This window comes from Hyaena hyaena, unplaced genomic scaffold, assembly GCF_003009895.1.
Source record: "Hyaena hyaena isolate Hyena2069 unplaced genomic scaffold, ASM300989v1 scaffold_228, whole genome shotgun sequence".
NCBI lineage: Eukaryota > Metazoa > Chordata > Mammalia > Carnivora > Hyaenidae > Hyaena > Hyaena hyaena.
The window spans coordinates 1,692,020-1,703,634 of record NW_024080860.1 but is presented as its reverse complement, the minus strand read 5'-3'; the positions used below and the strand labels follow the sequence as shown (position 1 = coordinate 1,703,634).

The 11,615-nt window shown below is 52.1% G+C and overlaps 1 protein-coding gene across 6 annotated transcripts in view; it reads left to right on the top strand.

Annotated features, from left to right (window-relative positions):
• The first annotated feature begins 251 nt into the window (after window positions 1-251).
• CUX1 (cut like homeobox 1) overlaps window positions 252-11,615 on the top strand; it is a 364,880-nt gene continuing 353,516 nt past the window's right edge. For 2 of the 6 annotated variants that reach the window (XM_039243513.1, XM_039243507.1), the window contains exon 1: window positions 252-499. In XM_039243513.1, coding sequence (XP_039099444.1) covers window positions 437-499 — 63 coding nt within the window. In that variant the 5' untranslated portion in view covers window positions 252-436. Of the gene's footprint in view, window positions 500-1,280; window positions 2,058-11,615 lie in introns of those variants that run through there. The other 4 variants (XM_039243506.1, XM_039243505.1, XM_039243512.1 and 1 more) reach the window with 3 other exon arrangements.

Genomic DNA, 11,615 nt, shown 5'->3' with positions numbered 1-11,615 from the left:
GCCCCCGCGGCCCCCAGGGGCCCGAAGCAAGCCCCAGGTGAGCCGGGCCCGGGGCCTCCCGCGGGGGCCCCGGCGCCCCTCCCGCCGCCCTCCAGCGCCCCCTCGGGGCCGGGCCGGGGGCCGCCGCCCGCTGGGGCCGGGGGCCCGGGAGGGGCGGGGGTCGCGGGCCGGGCGCCGGGCTCCGGGGGGGAGGGGGCAGGGGCCGAGCGCGCCAGGCCCCGCGGCGGCCGCCGCGCCCTCGGGCTCCGACTCCGGCTCCGGCTCGGGCTCGCCATGGCTGCGGCGGCGCCGTGAGGAGGAGTCCGCGTCCTCCGTGGCGGCGGCGGCGGCCGGCTCCAGGCCGGGTTTTGGCGCCGCCCGCCTGCTGCCTCCTGGCGGCTCCTGAACTCCAGCCCCCTCTCTATCAGCCTCTCACTCCGTCTCAATATGTCTCAAGATGGCGGCCAATGTGGGATCGATGTTTCAATATTGGAAGCGCTTTGATTTACAGCAGCTGCAGGTCAGGCTTCTGCTCGCTCGGCCTCTCGCCCGGGGGTGGGGGCTGCGGGCGGTCGCGGCCTCCCCCGGGGCCCCGGGCTGCCCGGCCGCCGGGGGGCCGCGGCGGCGGGGAGGAGGGGGGTGCCGGGGAAAGCGGGGCCGAGTCGGGGACAAGTCCCTCTCGCTCCCCGGCCCCCATTGATAACTCGCTTGATCAGAAATTGATCCTCTTTGTTCAATTCATCGATCAGCCCAAGATGGCGCCGGGAGCCGTCGCCGCCACCGCTGCCCCCGGTGTCGGCCCCCACCCCGGGCGCCCCCCCGGCCCTGCGCCCGCCGCCACCGCCGCCGCCGCCGCCGCGGGACCGGGGAGGGGGGCGGCCCCGGCGGCCCGCGGGGTGCGCGCGCGAGCGGGGAGCGGGCGGCGGCGGGCGGCGGCGGCGGGCGCTGCGCCGGGAGGGGGCTGCGGCCCGGCGGCGGCGTCCGGCCGCGCGCCCCGCGCCCCCGGCCCGCCGTATTCCCGGGGAAAGTTTGTGGGGAGTTGCTGTGGGGGGTGAAGCGCCTGCCTCTCCAGGAGGAGCCGCCGCCGCCGCCACTGCCGCCGGCGCGGCGGAGCTGGGGCTGGTGGCGCTGTGGTGCCGCCGGCTCGGGGGAGGGTCAGAGCGGCCACCGGCGGCGGCGGCGGCGGCGGCGCGGCCCGGCTCCGGCCAGGCGGGCGGGTGGCCGGGCGGGCGGCCGGGCGTCCGCGCGCCCCGGCCGGCCCGGGCCCCGGCCGCCGCACCGGGCTGTCAGCGGGCCGGGGCCGCGCCGCCGCTCCCGCACCCGGCGCGGGGGTTCCCGCGCGGACCCCGAGGTTTGTTTACGTCCGGACGGGTGCCCCGGGGCCACCGGCAGCCGCCCGGGTCTTTTGTGTGCCTGCCCGAGTGGCGCGGACCGGCCCCTCCGCGGGCAGAGACCCGGGTAGGGGTGCCTGGGGGTAAACTTGCGAGGGGCGGCGGGCAGCCCGCGCGCTGAGCCCGAGGGTCGCAGCGCCCCGCGGGAGCCGGTGCGGGCGGAGGGCAGCAACTTTCCCCGAGCTCAGGCCCCGCGCTGCGCCCTGGCGCGCCGTCTACCCGGTTGGGGGCCGCTTCCTCCCTGCCGCCGGTCCGGAGCCCCGACCCCAGAAGCTCCGGCGGCCCCCAGTGACCCGCCGGCTCTGCTCTGGCGCTCTCCTCTGAGGCCCTGACCTCCCAACTGGGTCCGCGGGCTCAATGGAGCGCGCGGCGGGTCCTTTCCGAAATGCCGCCTCGGGTCGGCTTCCCGAAAGCAAAGCCCCGGGGGCCCCGCTGGACTGTGATGTGCCGGGCCGTGGTCCGCGCGCCGAGCCCGGGGCGTTGCTCGGGGATCGTGCGGGGGCTCCCCGTCCGGCGCCGGTGCCGCCGTTGTGCCCAGGGGGCGCGTTTCTGCCTGCCACCCGCGACCCAGAGGAGCCGCGCGCCCTCGAGGTTCTTCCCGAACCTGCCGGCTCCGCGTTCGCGGCGCCTGGACAGCCCTGGGACCCCGCCAGGTGGATGTTGTGCGTAGCCGGAGCCAAGTTGAAGGTGAGCGGCGTGTGGGTCAGAAGCTCGGAGAGCTATGCGGGGGGGGAGGGAGGGAGGTGGAGGCGCGGGAGGGGAGGTCGGTCTTCGGCTCGGAAGGGCCGGGGGCGGCCTGGTACCGCGGGGGTCGCTCAGCGTCCCGCGGCGCCCAGCTTTAAGGTGTGCGGGAAGGTAAACTTGGCCGAACTTTCCTAACCCGGACGACTGGTGATAGTGACCTCCAGTACTTTTAGGAGGGAAGCAAATGAACTCCAGATGCAGCCTTGGATGAAATGAAGCGGATTGGATTAAAACCTATATAAATGGAGTCTGACAACTTTAATTGTATACGCTTGTTTTCTGTTCCTGCCTACGTAAGAACGATAAAGCAGACTCATAGTCGTTATGAAATTTCTACAGATCTCTCGCTTAACTAGGAAGAAGACTATGTGAAATATGTATTTCCGATAAGATTAAAACTTAAAGGAGTTTGAGTATTTATTGACTAAAATAGATTACTCCAAAGTGTCTATTGTGTAAATTAGATTCCTGAATGTAATGAACACAGCCCAATGGCATTTTTGATAAATTGGTCTACGGTGTTTTAGTAAAAATAGCTCCCTTTTACCATAATTTAATTCCTGTGCTTACTGTAAAACCCGTTGCGGAATTTTGAAGAGACAAAGCTTAATTCCCCCCCCCCCTTGTCGTCTTAAATGTGACATTTAGCTGAACATTCATGAGGTTTATTTTTTAAGCATTTTTGGCAGAAAACTGTTTGGGAGATGGGTTTGGTTGCCAGAGAGGTATTAGGGTTTAGGAACTCTGACACCCCACACCCTCGAGTGGTTAGCTACTTCAGGATGTCATGAGGATATTTAACTGTGTAACTCCAGGATTGGCGTGGAAGGTTCCTTGTCTGTTCATGTGAATGAGCTTTAAGGTGTTGATCTTGAAAACAAAATTAGGTGAGGCAGCATCATTATTCTCTGTAGTGAGCTTCCCTCAGCTTTTGGTGGTAGGTAAAGATTTGGGCTGAGATGATTTTTCTGCTGCCCCTTGACAGGTTTGAAAAACTTCATTTGACTACGGAATGCTGAAGTTCAAGCATAAGGCTAAACTGGTTTTTTCTCTGGACCCTGAAGAGGCCTATTGAGTTGGTATCCAGTTTACCGTCATCTCCGTTCCCATAGACAGTTAAGTGAGCCAATGAGACTGCAGTTGCAAAAGAGAGAATTCATTAGTTTCAGCCTCTTCTCGTCTTTCCCGAACCCCTGACCCAGAGATCGGGTTGCCTGCAGAGCCCAGTGTGGATGGTGGCACTGCCACCCGAGGGTAAAGAGGCCCCTTCTTGGTGAGATTCAGACCCAGGTTGGAGACCTCAGCAGGTTCCCCCCAGGCAAGATGGTTGTGTGCCCCTCCCCCGCTGCCCCATCCGTGAACCCCGGCCCAGTTCTGGTCCTTTCCCTTGGTCTCCAAGCTGCCTTGGGACGCAGACTGAGTGCCCAGAAATTTGGTGAAGATTGGGCTCTGTTTGGTTTCCTTTTTAGTCCCAGAGGCTTGTGTCAGTGCTTTGGTGTTGCTAATAAGACTAGTTGGACAAGTTTTTATCCTATCCCAGACTTGTAAAAACTAGGCTTTTTTTTTTTTTTTAAGACAAGAAAAACACCATTGTATAAATTTGCCTTTAAAATACATGTTTGAAAAGAGGACACCTTCTAAAACAAGCTCATGTAACTGTGTGAGTGAAGCTTTTGGGGATGGGGCCTGCCAGCGAGCAACTTCCCTTTGGGGTAGTATTCTTTCGTGGTGCCTGGTGTGCTCCTTTGAGGAGTCTCTGCAGAAGTAAACTCTGAACGTGTTCCTCTTTGTCCCAATCAGAAAATAATTTGAGTTTTGCCAAAAAGCCTGTTTTTCTGACAGGTTTTATTTAGCGTTTTCCTGTTAGGGAAGTATCTCCCAGAAGTGTGTTATTTTGATTAAGGTATGTATCCCATCTAGTAAACAAATCCAGGGCTTCCACACAGCTGCTGTCTTTGTTTTCTTGGCTTTGTCAATATCAGTGTCTGCGATTGCGTGTGGGAGGGGGTCATTGTCAGTGGATCAAAGTTTTTTCCTCTGTGAAACTGTATTTTTTTTTTAAAGGTCAAGGCAGTGAAGGGGTACAGTTCTGATACAGTTGGGTCCATAAAGTCCCCCTTTGCCTCCTTCCCGGGTTTCACGCAGCTGTTGCCAGTAGTTAGCTACGGGTGGTGGTTGGAAGGGCGAGGAGACAGATTGCCAGTCCCCTCAGGAATCACTCTCTCCTAATCCAGTGAGCCAGCCTTAAAACTGCTGCCCGGTGAGCCTGCGGAGCCCCCGAGGCCTTTAAAGGCTGTTGAAAAAGTCCCGTGCCCTGTTGTGTCCAAGTGAAAGAAACCCAGCAGGGTTTCTGTGCAGAAGGGGTGGTCTGTGCTTCCTGACCGGCCTCCCGCCTTCCGGCTCCACCTGTAGCAGCCCCCCCAGCAGAACTGCTCCCAGGGCTGTGGTCGTCTTAGGAGAGAAAACAAGGCTCGAAGTAGAAAACCCTTATTCGTTTTCAGCTCATTTTATGAAGCACGAGGAACAGCCTCAGTGAAACGAAGGAAGGACACATTTGTTAGAGGGAAGCTTGCATGTTTTTAAAAAAGAGAAATTCGTCCTGTAAAAAAAATCCTACAGAGCTAGGCCACATTCCTACCTGCGCTTCCGTCTGATACAGGTCCCCCATTGGACGTCCTTTAAATTTCACGTTTTTAAAAAGGCAGGTATATCCGATGGCCTGTGAGGCAAACTCTACCTGAAAGTTACTTTAATGTATAGGATCACACGTTATTTGAGAAATTATTTAAAAACCTACTTACAGTCATTTAACCTATGAACATGTATATACATGTAATGGCTTTTCCTATGAAAGGTCTGATTTTTACAAGGAACTGTCCGAGATAGAAATTCGTTATCTTGTTCTGTTGTTTTGTCTGAAACTCTGCATTATGGCTGCAGAGAGACAGTTTTGGTTTCAACCGAAATTCCCCTGCCTCTGATTGTTTAAACCAGACCCTTAATCTTATTTTAACATACTTAAAACGTTCAAAAAACCCGGAAGAATTGTTTTGTATAAGTAGCAAGTGAATGTAGTTTAAACACTCAAAGCAATTCTGGTATCTAATTGGAAACAGGTGGAATTCTTGGAATCTTGTGTTTGAATCTTATTATAGCAAAGCACAGAGACACTTTTTACTTATGGCCATTTGTTTTGTTGAAGCTGTTGGAAGAGGGGCCCCGTGACCTCTCATTGTGCCTCACTACTGTTTACCTGGACGTTCCGGTCGTGCTGGGCATTTTAGGAACTAAATGCCTGCGCCTGCCCAGACACCCGAGAGAACTATGTGTGTGCAGATCGTGGAGCGAAAAAAGGAACTTTAATGGCATAATTAGACAAGCAATTTAATATCTGCATTATATAGCTTTTATAGCAAAGAAGTGAATTCATTTGTGATTTCTGATTTAATAAACATTTATTGACGTGAGCATTTGGATACATTTTATAACACCCTGGTAATGATTTAGAATTCAGAGAGAAATTACTATTCCTAAAAGCTCTACATTTAGCAAGAGAAAGTCACATAGCAACCAAAAAAAAAAAAAACAACAACAACACACAACAACAAAAAAAACCAACCAAAAAACAAAACAGAAAAAAGCCCACCCCAAGTTTGGGATATTTCAACAAAATGTTAGTGGCGGGGCTCTCTGAAATATCTTAGTCATGTTTCCTATTTCTCATTTTCAAAAGCAGCTAAATAGTCCTGGCTTTGCTGCTTGGATAAGGACCGGGTTTTGGTTTTTGTTTACGTGTTGATTTTATTGAAGAGGACAGCGAAGGTTTATATTGAACTGGGTCCTGTCACAGTTTTGGATTTGCTGGGCTGTAATCAGTCCTAATTTTCAGCTGTATTCTAAGGAGGTAGGTAGAGGACAGTGGTTTTGGGGCAGAAGGTGTCCCTGCAGGTAGTTAGTTACCTGGGATTGAGGGTGGGGGACCCACGGCACTGCCTTCATTGGTAGAAGCACCTTTGAAGCCCCTTAGATTTTTAAAATGGACAAGTGCTACCCTACTCACATACTATGACCCCATTAAAAAACACAATGAGGGGGGCGCCTGGGTGGCTTAGTCGGTTAAGCGTCCGACTTTCGCTTAGGTCATGATCTCTTGGTTCGTGTGTTCGAGCCCTGCTTTTGGTTCTGTGCTGACTTCCAGCTCAGAGCCTGGAGCCTATTTCAGAGTCTGTGTCTCCCTCTCTCTCTGACCCTCCCCTGCTCACGGTGTCTCTCTCTCTCTCTCTCCTAGAAATAAATAAAAATATTAAAAACAAAAAACAAAAAACAAAACACAATGAGGGGCAAACAGCGGTTTCTGAAAGCCATCTAATTTGTCGCAAAAGCCGTCAAGGACCTTTCCTTGGAAAAGTAAACAGCTCTCTAATAAAAATAATTCTAATTCTTGCTGTAATTAAATTCTGATAGGATGATGTCAGTGCACGAAATCTTGTCATTTTCTTCATTTGAATCTGAAGGCTCCTCCTTTGCTGCAGGAGGCCCAGGAGAGTTGGCAGAATTTTTTTGTTAGAGCCCTGGGCCATGGGCAGCCCGGGGGAGCTCCTCAGACATGACCCCCCCCATCCTCAGGAACCCCGTCAGACAGGTGGCTGGAGAGGAGTGAGGTTGGCAGTGTTTGCTCCTCCCCCAAATTAACCCAGGATCACAAAGCACCTGGAAAAATAGCCAGGTGAACATCTACATGGACCTGAATAGATTCTGCTGCTTTTCACTAAAGCATTTGTGAAAACGATGCTTCTTTTAAAAAAAAAAAAAAAAAAATAAATCCTATTTTTTAAGTTTATTTATTTGTTTTGAGAGAGACCGAGTGTGTGTGTATGTGACCTCAAATGAACCAGGGAGGGGCAGAGAGAGACTCCCAAGCAGTCTCCATGCTGTCAGAACCACACGCAGGGCTTGAACTCATGATTGGTGAGATCATGACCTGAGCAGAGATCAGGGGTTGGCCGCTTAACCGACTGAGCCTCCCAGGCGCCCTGGCCCACACCTTTATAAAACCCAGGAGACCACAGTGGGGCCCACTCAGCTGACAGTTGAAACCTTCGATGCTTTTGACCGTGATTTACGAAGTTAATGTTGGAAGAAATTACCAGAACTTGCTCTGAAGCTTGTTTGAGCATCATCCTGAGTATACCAGCCCGAGGGTTGTTTTCTTGAAGACATCTTTGTATTTGGCTGTGTTGATTCAATAAGTTAAATAAGTTAACGTTTTTAAAAAATTTATATACGGTTGTGAGGTGTCCTGGTTTTGGTTAAGGGAAAAACAAATTGACAAATTAGCTCCTTCTTAAGAGAACATTGCGAAATTGCAAGAAATGAAATGCCATTCTGACTGTCATTAAGATTTTATTTGGGTGTTGACAGCTTTTTGCTAAATGTAAGATGTTCAGATCATGTCCACTCAGCTGGAAAAAAAAAACAACAAATCAAAAGCAACTAGCTTAAAAGCTTATTCCCAATTTCCCCCTAAAAGACAGGCTGTCTTACATTGGTTCCTTTGCCCCTAATACATTTTTAATATTTTATTTCCTCACATAGTTTTATGTTTAAAAAAAATTTTTTAAAAAATGTTTTATTTTTGAGAGAAACAGTGCAAGCTGGGGAGGGTCAGAGAGAGAGGGACACACAGAATCGGAAGCAGGCACCAGGCTCAGAGCTGTCAGCACAGAGCCCGATGCGGGGCTCGAACCCACGAACCGCGAGATCATGACCTGAGCCGAAGCCAGACGCTTAACCAACTGAGCCACCCAGGCACCCCTAGTTTTATGTTTTTAACACCAAAAAAAATTTGAAATCAATTTAGGCACCTTGGTTCTGATGAGATTTTGGAACCGGGACGGTCCTTGGTTGATTGCCACCTTCCCTCCTCCTGCTTTTAGGGGAGAGATTGTTATTTAGGTCTGGATAACTTGATGAAAACCAATAAACGACACCAAAGGTAGGTCCTTGTCTTGAAAAGGTTGAAGCGGCGAGCAGGAGCCAGGCTGTGGGCTGTTGGTAAGGAAGGGCCTTTGAAGCGCAGTCCTAAGTGCCTGCTGTCACCCCCGCCGTCGCCTCTGGCTGCCACTTCTCGCCCTTCTGAGCTGCTGCCCGGTTGTGATAACTGTTTTTTTTTTTTTTTTTTTTTTAAATATAAGTAATTGAAATTCTTGTTACTTTATTATTAAGTGTATTTTAGCTTACTTCTGTCATGGTCCAGAACTGCAGGTGGGTTTTTTTTTTTTTTTTTTAATTTTTTATTTATTTCTAGGAGAGAGAGAGACAGACAGCGTGAGCAGGGGAGGGTCAGAGAGAAAGGGAGTCAGACTCCGAAACAGGCTCCAGGCTCCGAGCTGGCAGTCAGCACAGAGCCCGACGCGGGGCTCGAACCCGCAAACAGCGAGATCATGACCCAAGCGAAAGTCAGACGCCCAACCCACTAAGCCACCCAGGCGCCCCGTGATAACTGTTGTTTTATTATTATTTTATTTTATTTTTTTGCTAAGTATTTGTGGAGCTCCATTATTTTGAGATTCTTGGAAGAAAGAGAACTATGTAAATGAAAATTAAAAATAAAATTCTTGCTGGAGGGAATTGTGCATTTAATGTTTTTGATTAGGTTTGGAAAAGGCTTTTTTTCGCCCAACCCTTACCCTGAAAATAGGAACATTCTATTGCTCCTGTCACCATTTTTGCTTTCTTCCTCAAGGTGTGGCAGATAATGGTGAAACATGTCCTTTCTTTTCTATTTTTCACCGTGGTAGTTGACCTAGAACTTGAACCTGCACAGTTCTGGGGATGGTGAATTACTTCTGTTCCACCCTGCTCCGCTCTGCCCTCACTGAACTCATAGGTAGCAATTGTCCATAGAACACGAACCTTTTAAAGGGGAAAGATTTTGAGTCACCAACATGCAGAGATGACAACTAAAATTCTAAGACCTGCAGATCAACTTCCATCTTCCCGTCTTGTTCACACAGCCGAGGTGTTCTAAGCTGTATGAATTTGAAAGTGAAAACTGACTTGAGCATTCGTGGAAACATTAATTTACTGGAATGCCTTCGTTTTCAGCGGTGCCTCGGCTCCTTGCTTACATAATCCTGTGTGCTGTCACAGCAGTCAGCCACGTGGGGGACAAGGTCAGGTTTGGAGGCCCGCTTCTGTTCCGTAGGCATGGGTGGGACCCAGGAGCCAGATGGGAAGCCCAGCTGCTTGCTATAAGGTGCCATCCAGGTGACTTGGTCTGCCACGGACCTCACAGTTGCAGGTGAGCTCAGGGGGCCTGAGAGTGGTGCTACGCAGTCAGGAAGTCGTCACCTGGAGCAGGTCGTCCCCGGGGGACCCTTCAGTCTTCTCTCTTGTCCCCACTTCTCAAATTTCTCAGCGTTGGTGTGGGATTGGGAGAGGAAGGGTATTGCCAGTTGTGGCTGAGAGGTCATTGTCAGGGGAGTGAGAAATCCTTTGCGATTGTTTTACTCTGTGTTGTTATGTCATTTTACACCACACGTTTGCTTTAATACATCTTTTGTGCATGTGGATGCACTTAGTTTGGGGGCTGCTTGTAGGTGAGAGCCAGATCTTTCTAGCACACGAGGACGGAGTATGTAGCCTTTACTTGTTTCAAAAGCGTCTGTTCAAAACAGGTCGCAGTCCATTACGGATGCGGCCGCCAGATGAATCTTCCCAAATCATTGATCCTCTCGTGCCGTCCTGTCTCCTGTAGTGGCTCACTTGACTGCAGACCACTTTCCCGAGGCAGGCAGAGTTCCTGATTGCCGGCCCTCCCTTGTCTAAGCCTTTTTGTGCCACTTAGAAGGATCCCAGATTCATGCTCGATTTGGGAGAATGCTCTCATCCTCCCTGTGCACATCTGAGCATCAAACCTTATTTCACGCACTCCTTTTTTCTTCATTTTAACTGCTGAGGGAGCCCCGTGCCCCAGGCGCTGGTAATGCAGGGTAGGATACCAGCACTCCCCACCCTGGGCGAGCGGGCAGCTGGCGTTGGCTGTGACGGAGCTGTGCGCCATGTGTTGATGGAGGGCTTTAGAGGAAAGGAGTCCAAACGGGGGACCACGCCCCTCCCCCAGCAGAACAGTTGGAGGGTGGCCGCTGGTCTCTGAGGTCTGCCTCCCTTCTTTGGTATTTCTGATGGACCTCACATAGCACCCACTGTAGATTCTGGCTCTCCTTAACCGCTCAGGCTCCTGTTCTCCACCTTATGTTAATACACCTGCTGTTTCATCCCGCCCTGTGGCTGTAGCCTCCAGTAAGTCCCGCTGCAGGAGAGCTGTTGGCCTCTTTCAAGGGGGCAGCCCCATATATCCTGATTTAAGACTCATTCAGCTATAGTTCATTTAAGAAAGCAAACGGAATTCGTTTTCGGATTGTGCAAGGTAGATAGGCATAGCAAATGGTTGTGTTTTGAAAGCTACTGATAGCCGAATACGTAATCCCGACAGAACGTGGATTTCTTGTTTATTTCCACTTACTTCGTTTTCACGAAGCGACGTGTACATTGGTTAAAGTATATGTAATTGTATTTGTGGTACATAAAACATTAAAAAAATCCACATTTTTAAAAATAGAATTAGGCAGAACAATCCTTTGACAGAGATTTATTCTTTGACTCTGCCCAGGGCCTGAATGGGAGGAAACTTCCCCCTGTGAATGGGGAAAGTGCGCAGTGTAATGATTAGAATCCAACCCGTGCACGAGAAAGCGAGCAGCAGGAGGCCTGAGGGCCTGGGTGTCAGCCCTGGAGAAGTGTCGAGAGTGTGCTCAGCCCCCTGGAAGCCACCCCGCGGGCCTGGTGTGTGGCTGGGCAAAGGCCTTGGACCAGCCCCATTCCAGAGCAGTGGCCTCCACAGCCTGCATGCCTTTCTCTGTTTCTTCATTTACAAAGAAAGTACCTAGGATATTTTTGTGGTGGTGACGTCACTGTCTGGCTGCAGAAGCACTTGCAGGGATTTGGGGAAGTGAGGGTTGCCAGGGGCATCTGAGGAACCACAGACTCCGGGGCTCTGCCGGTGGTGGGGCCCACGTCCATAGGCATGGGGAGGAGGGAGAAGAGCCACCCCGGGCAGGGGCGGAGGATGTGTTCCCTGTGGGCTCTGGTGTCGGGCTTCGGTGGGAATTTGGGGGCTGAGCCCTGGAGGGGAGGAGAGCCCTGGGGGCGGGGTGGAGGAGGGCAGAGCTCAGCAGAGAGGCTGGCGTTGAAGGCACAGGTGAGGAGTTGAATCCTGGGGATTTGAAGTCCGGGGAAGATTTGTGTGCCTTTCAGTTGGTGCTTGAGAGGCTAGCCTCTCATTAGAGGTGGGGAGGGCTGGAGAGCTGATCTCAATTGGGGGACCCCTGCCCGAGTGTTAACTTCCCCAGCCCTGGGGCCTGGACTGCTGTGAGGTTTCAGTGCAGGGGCACAAGCAGGACAGTGTCGCTGCTGGCAGTGTGGGTCGATTGTAGCTGG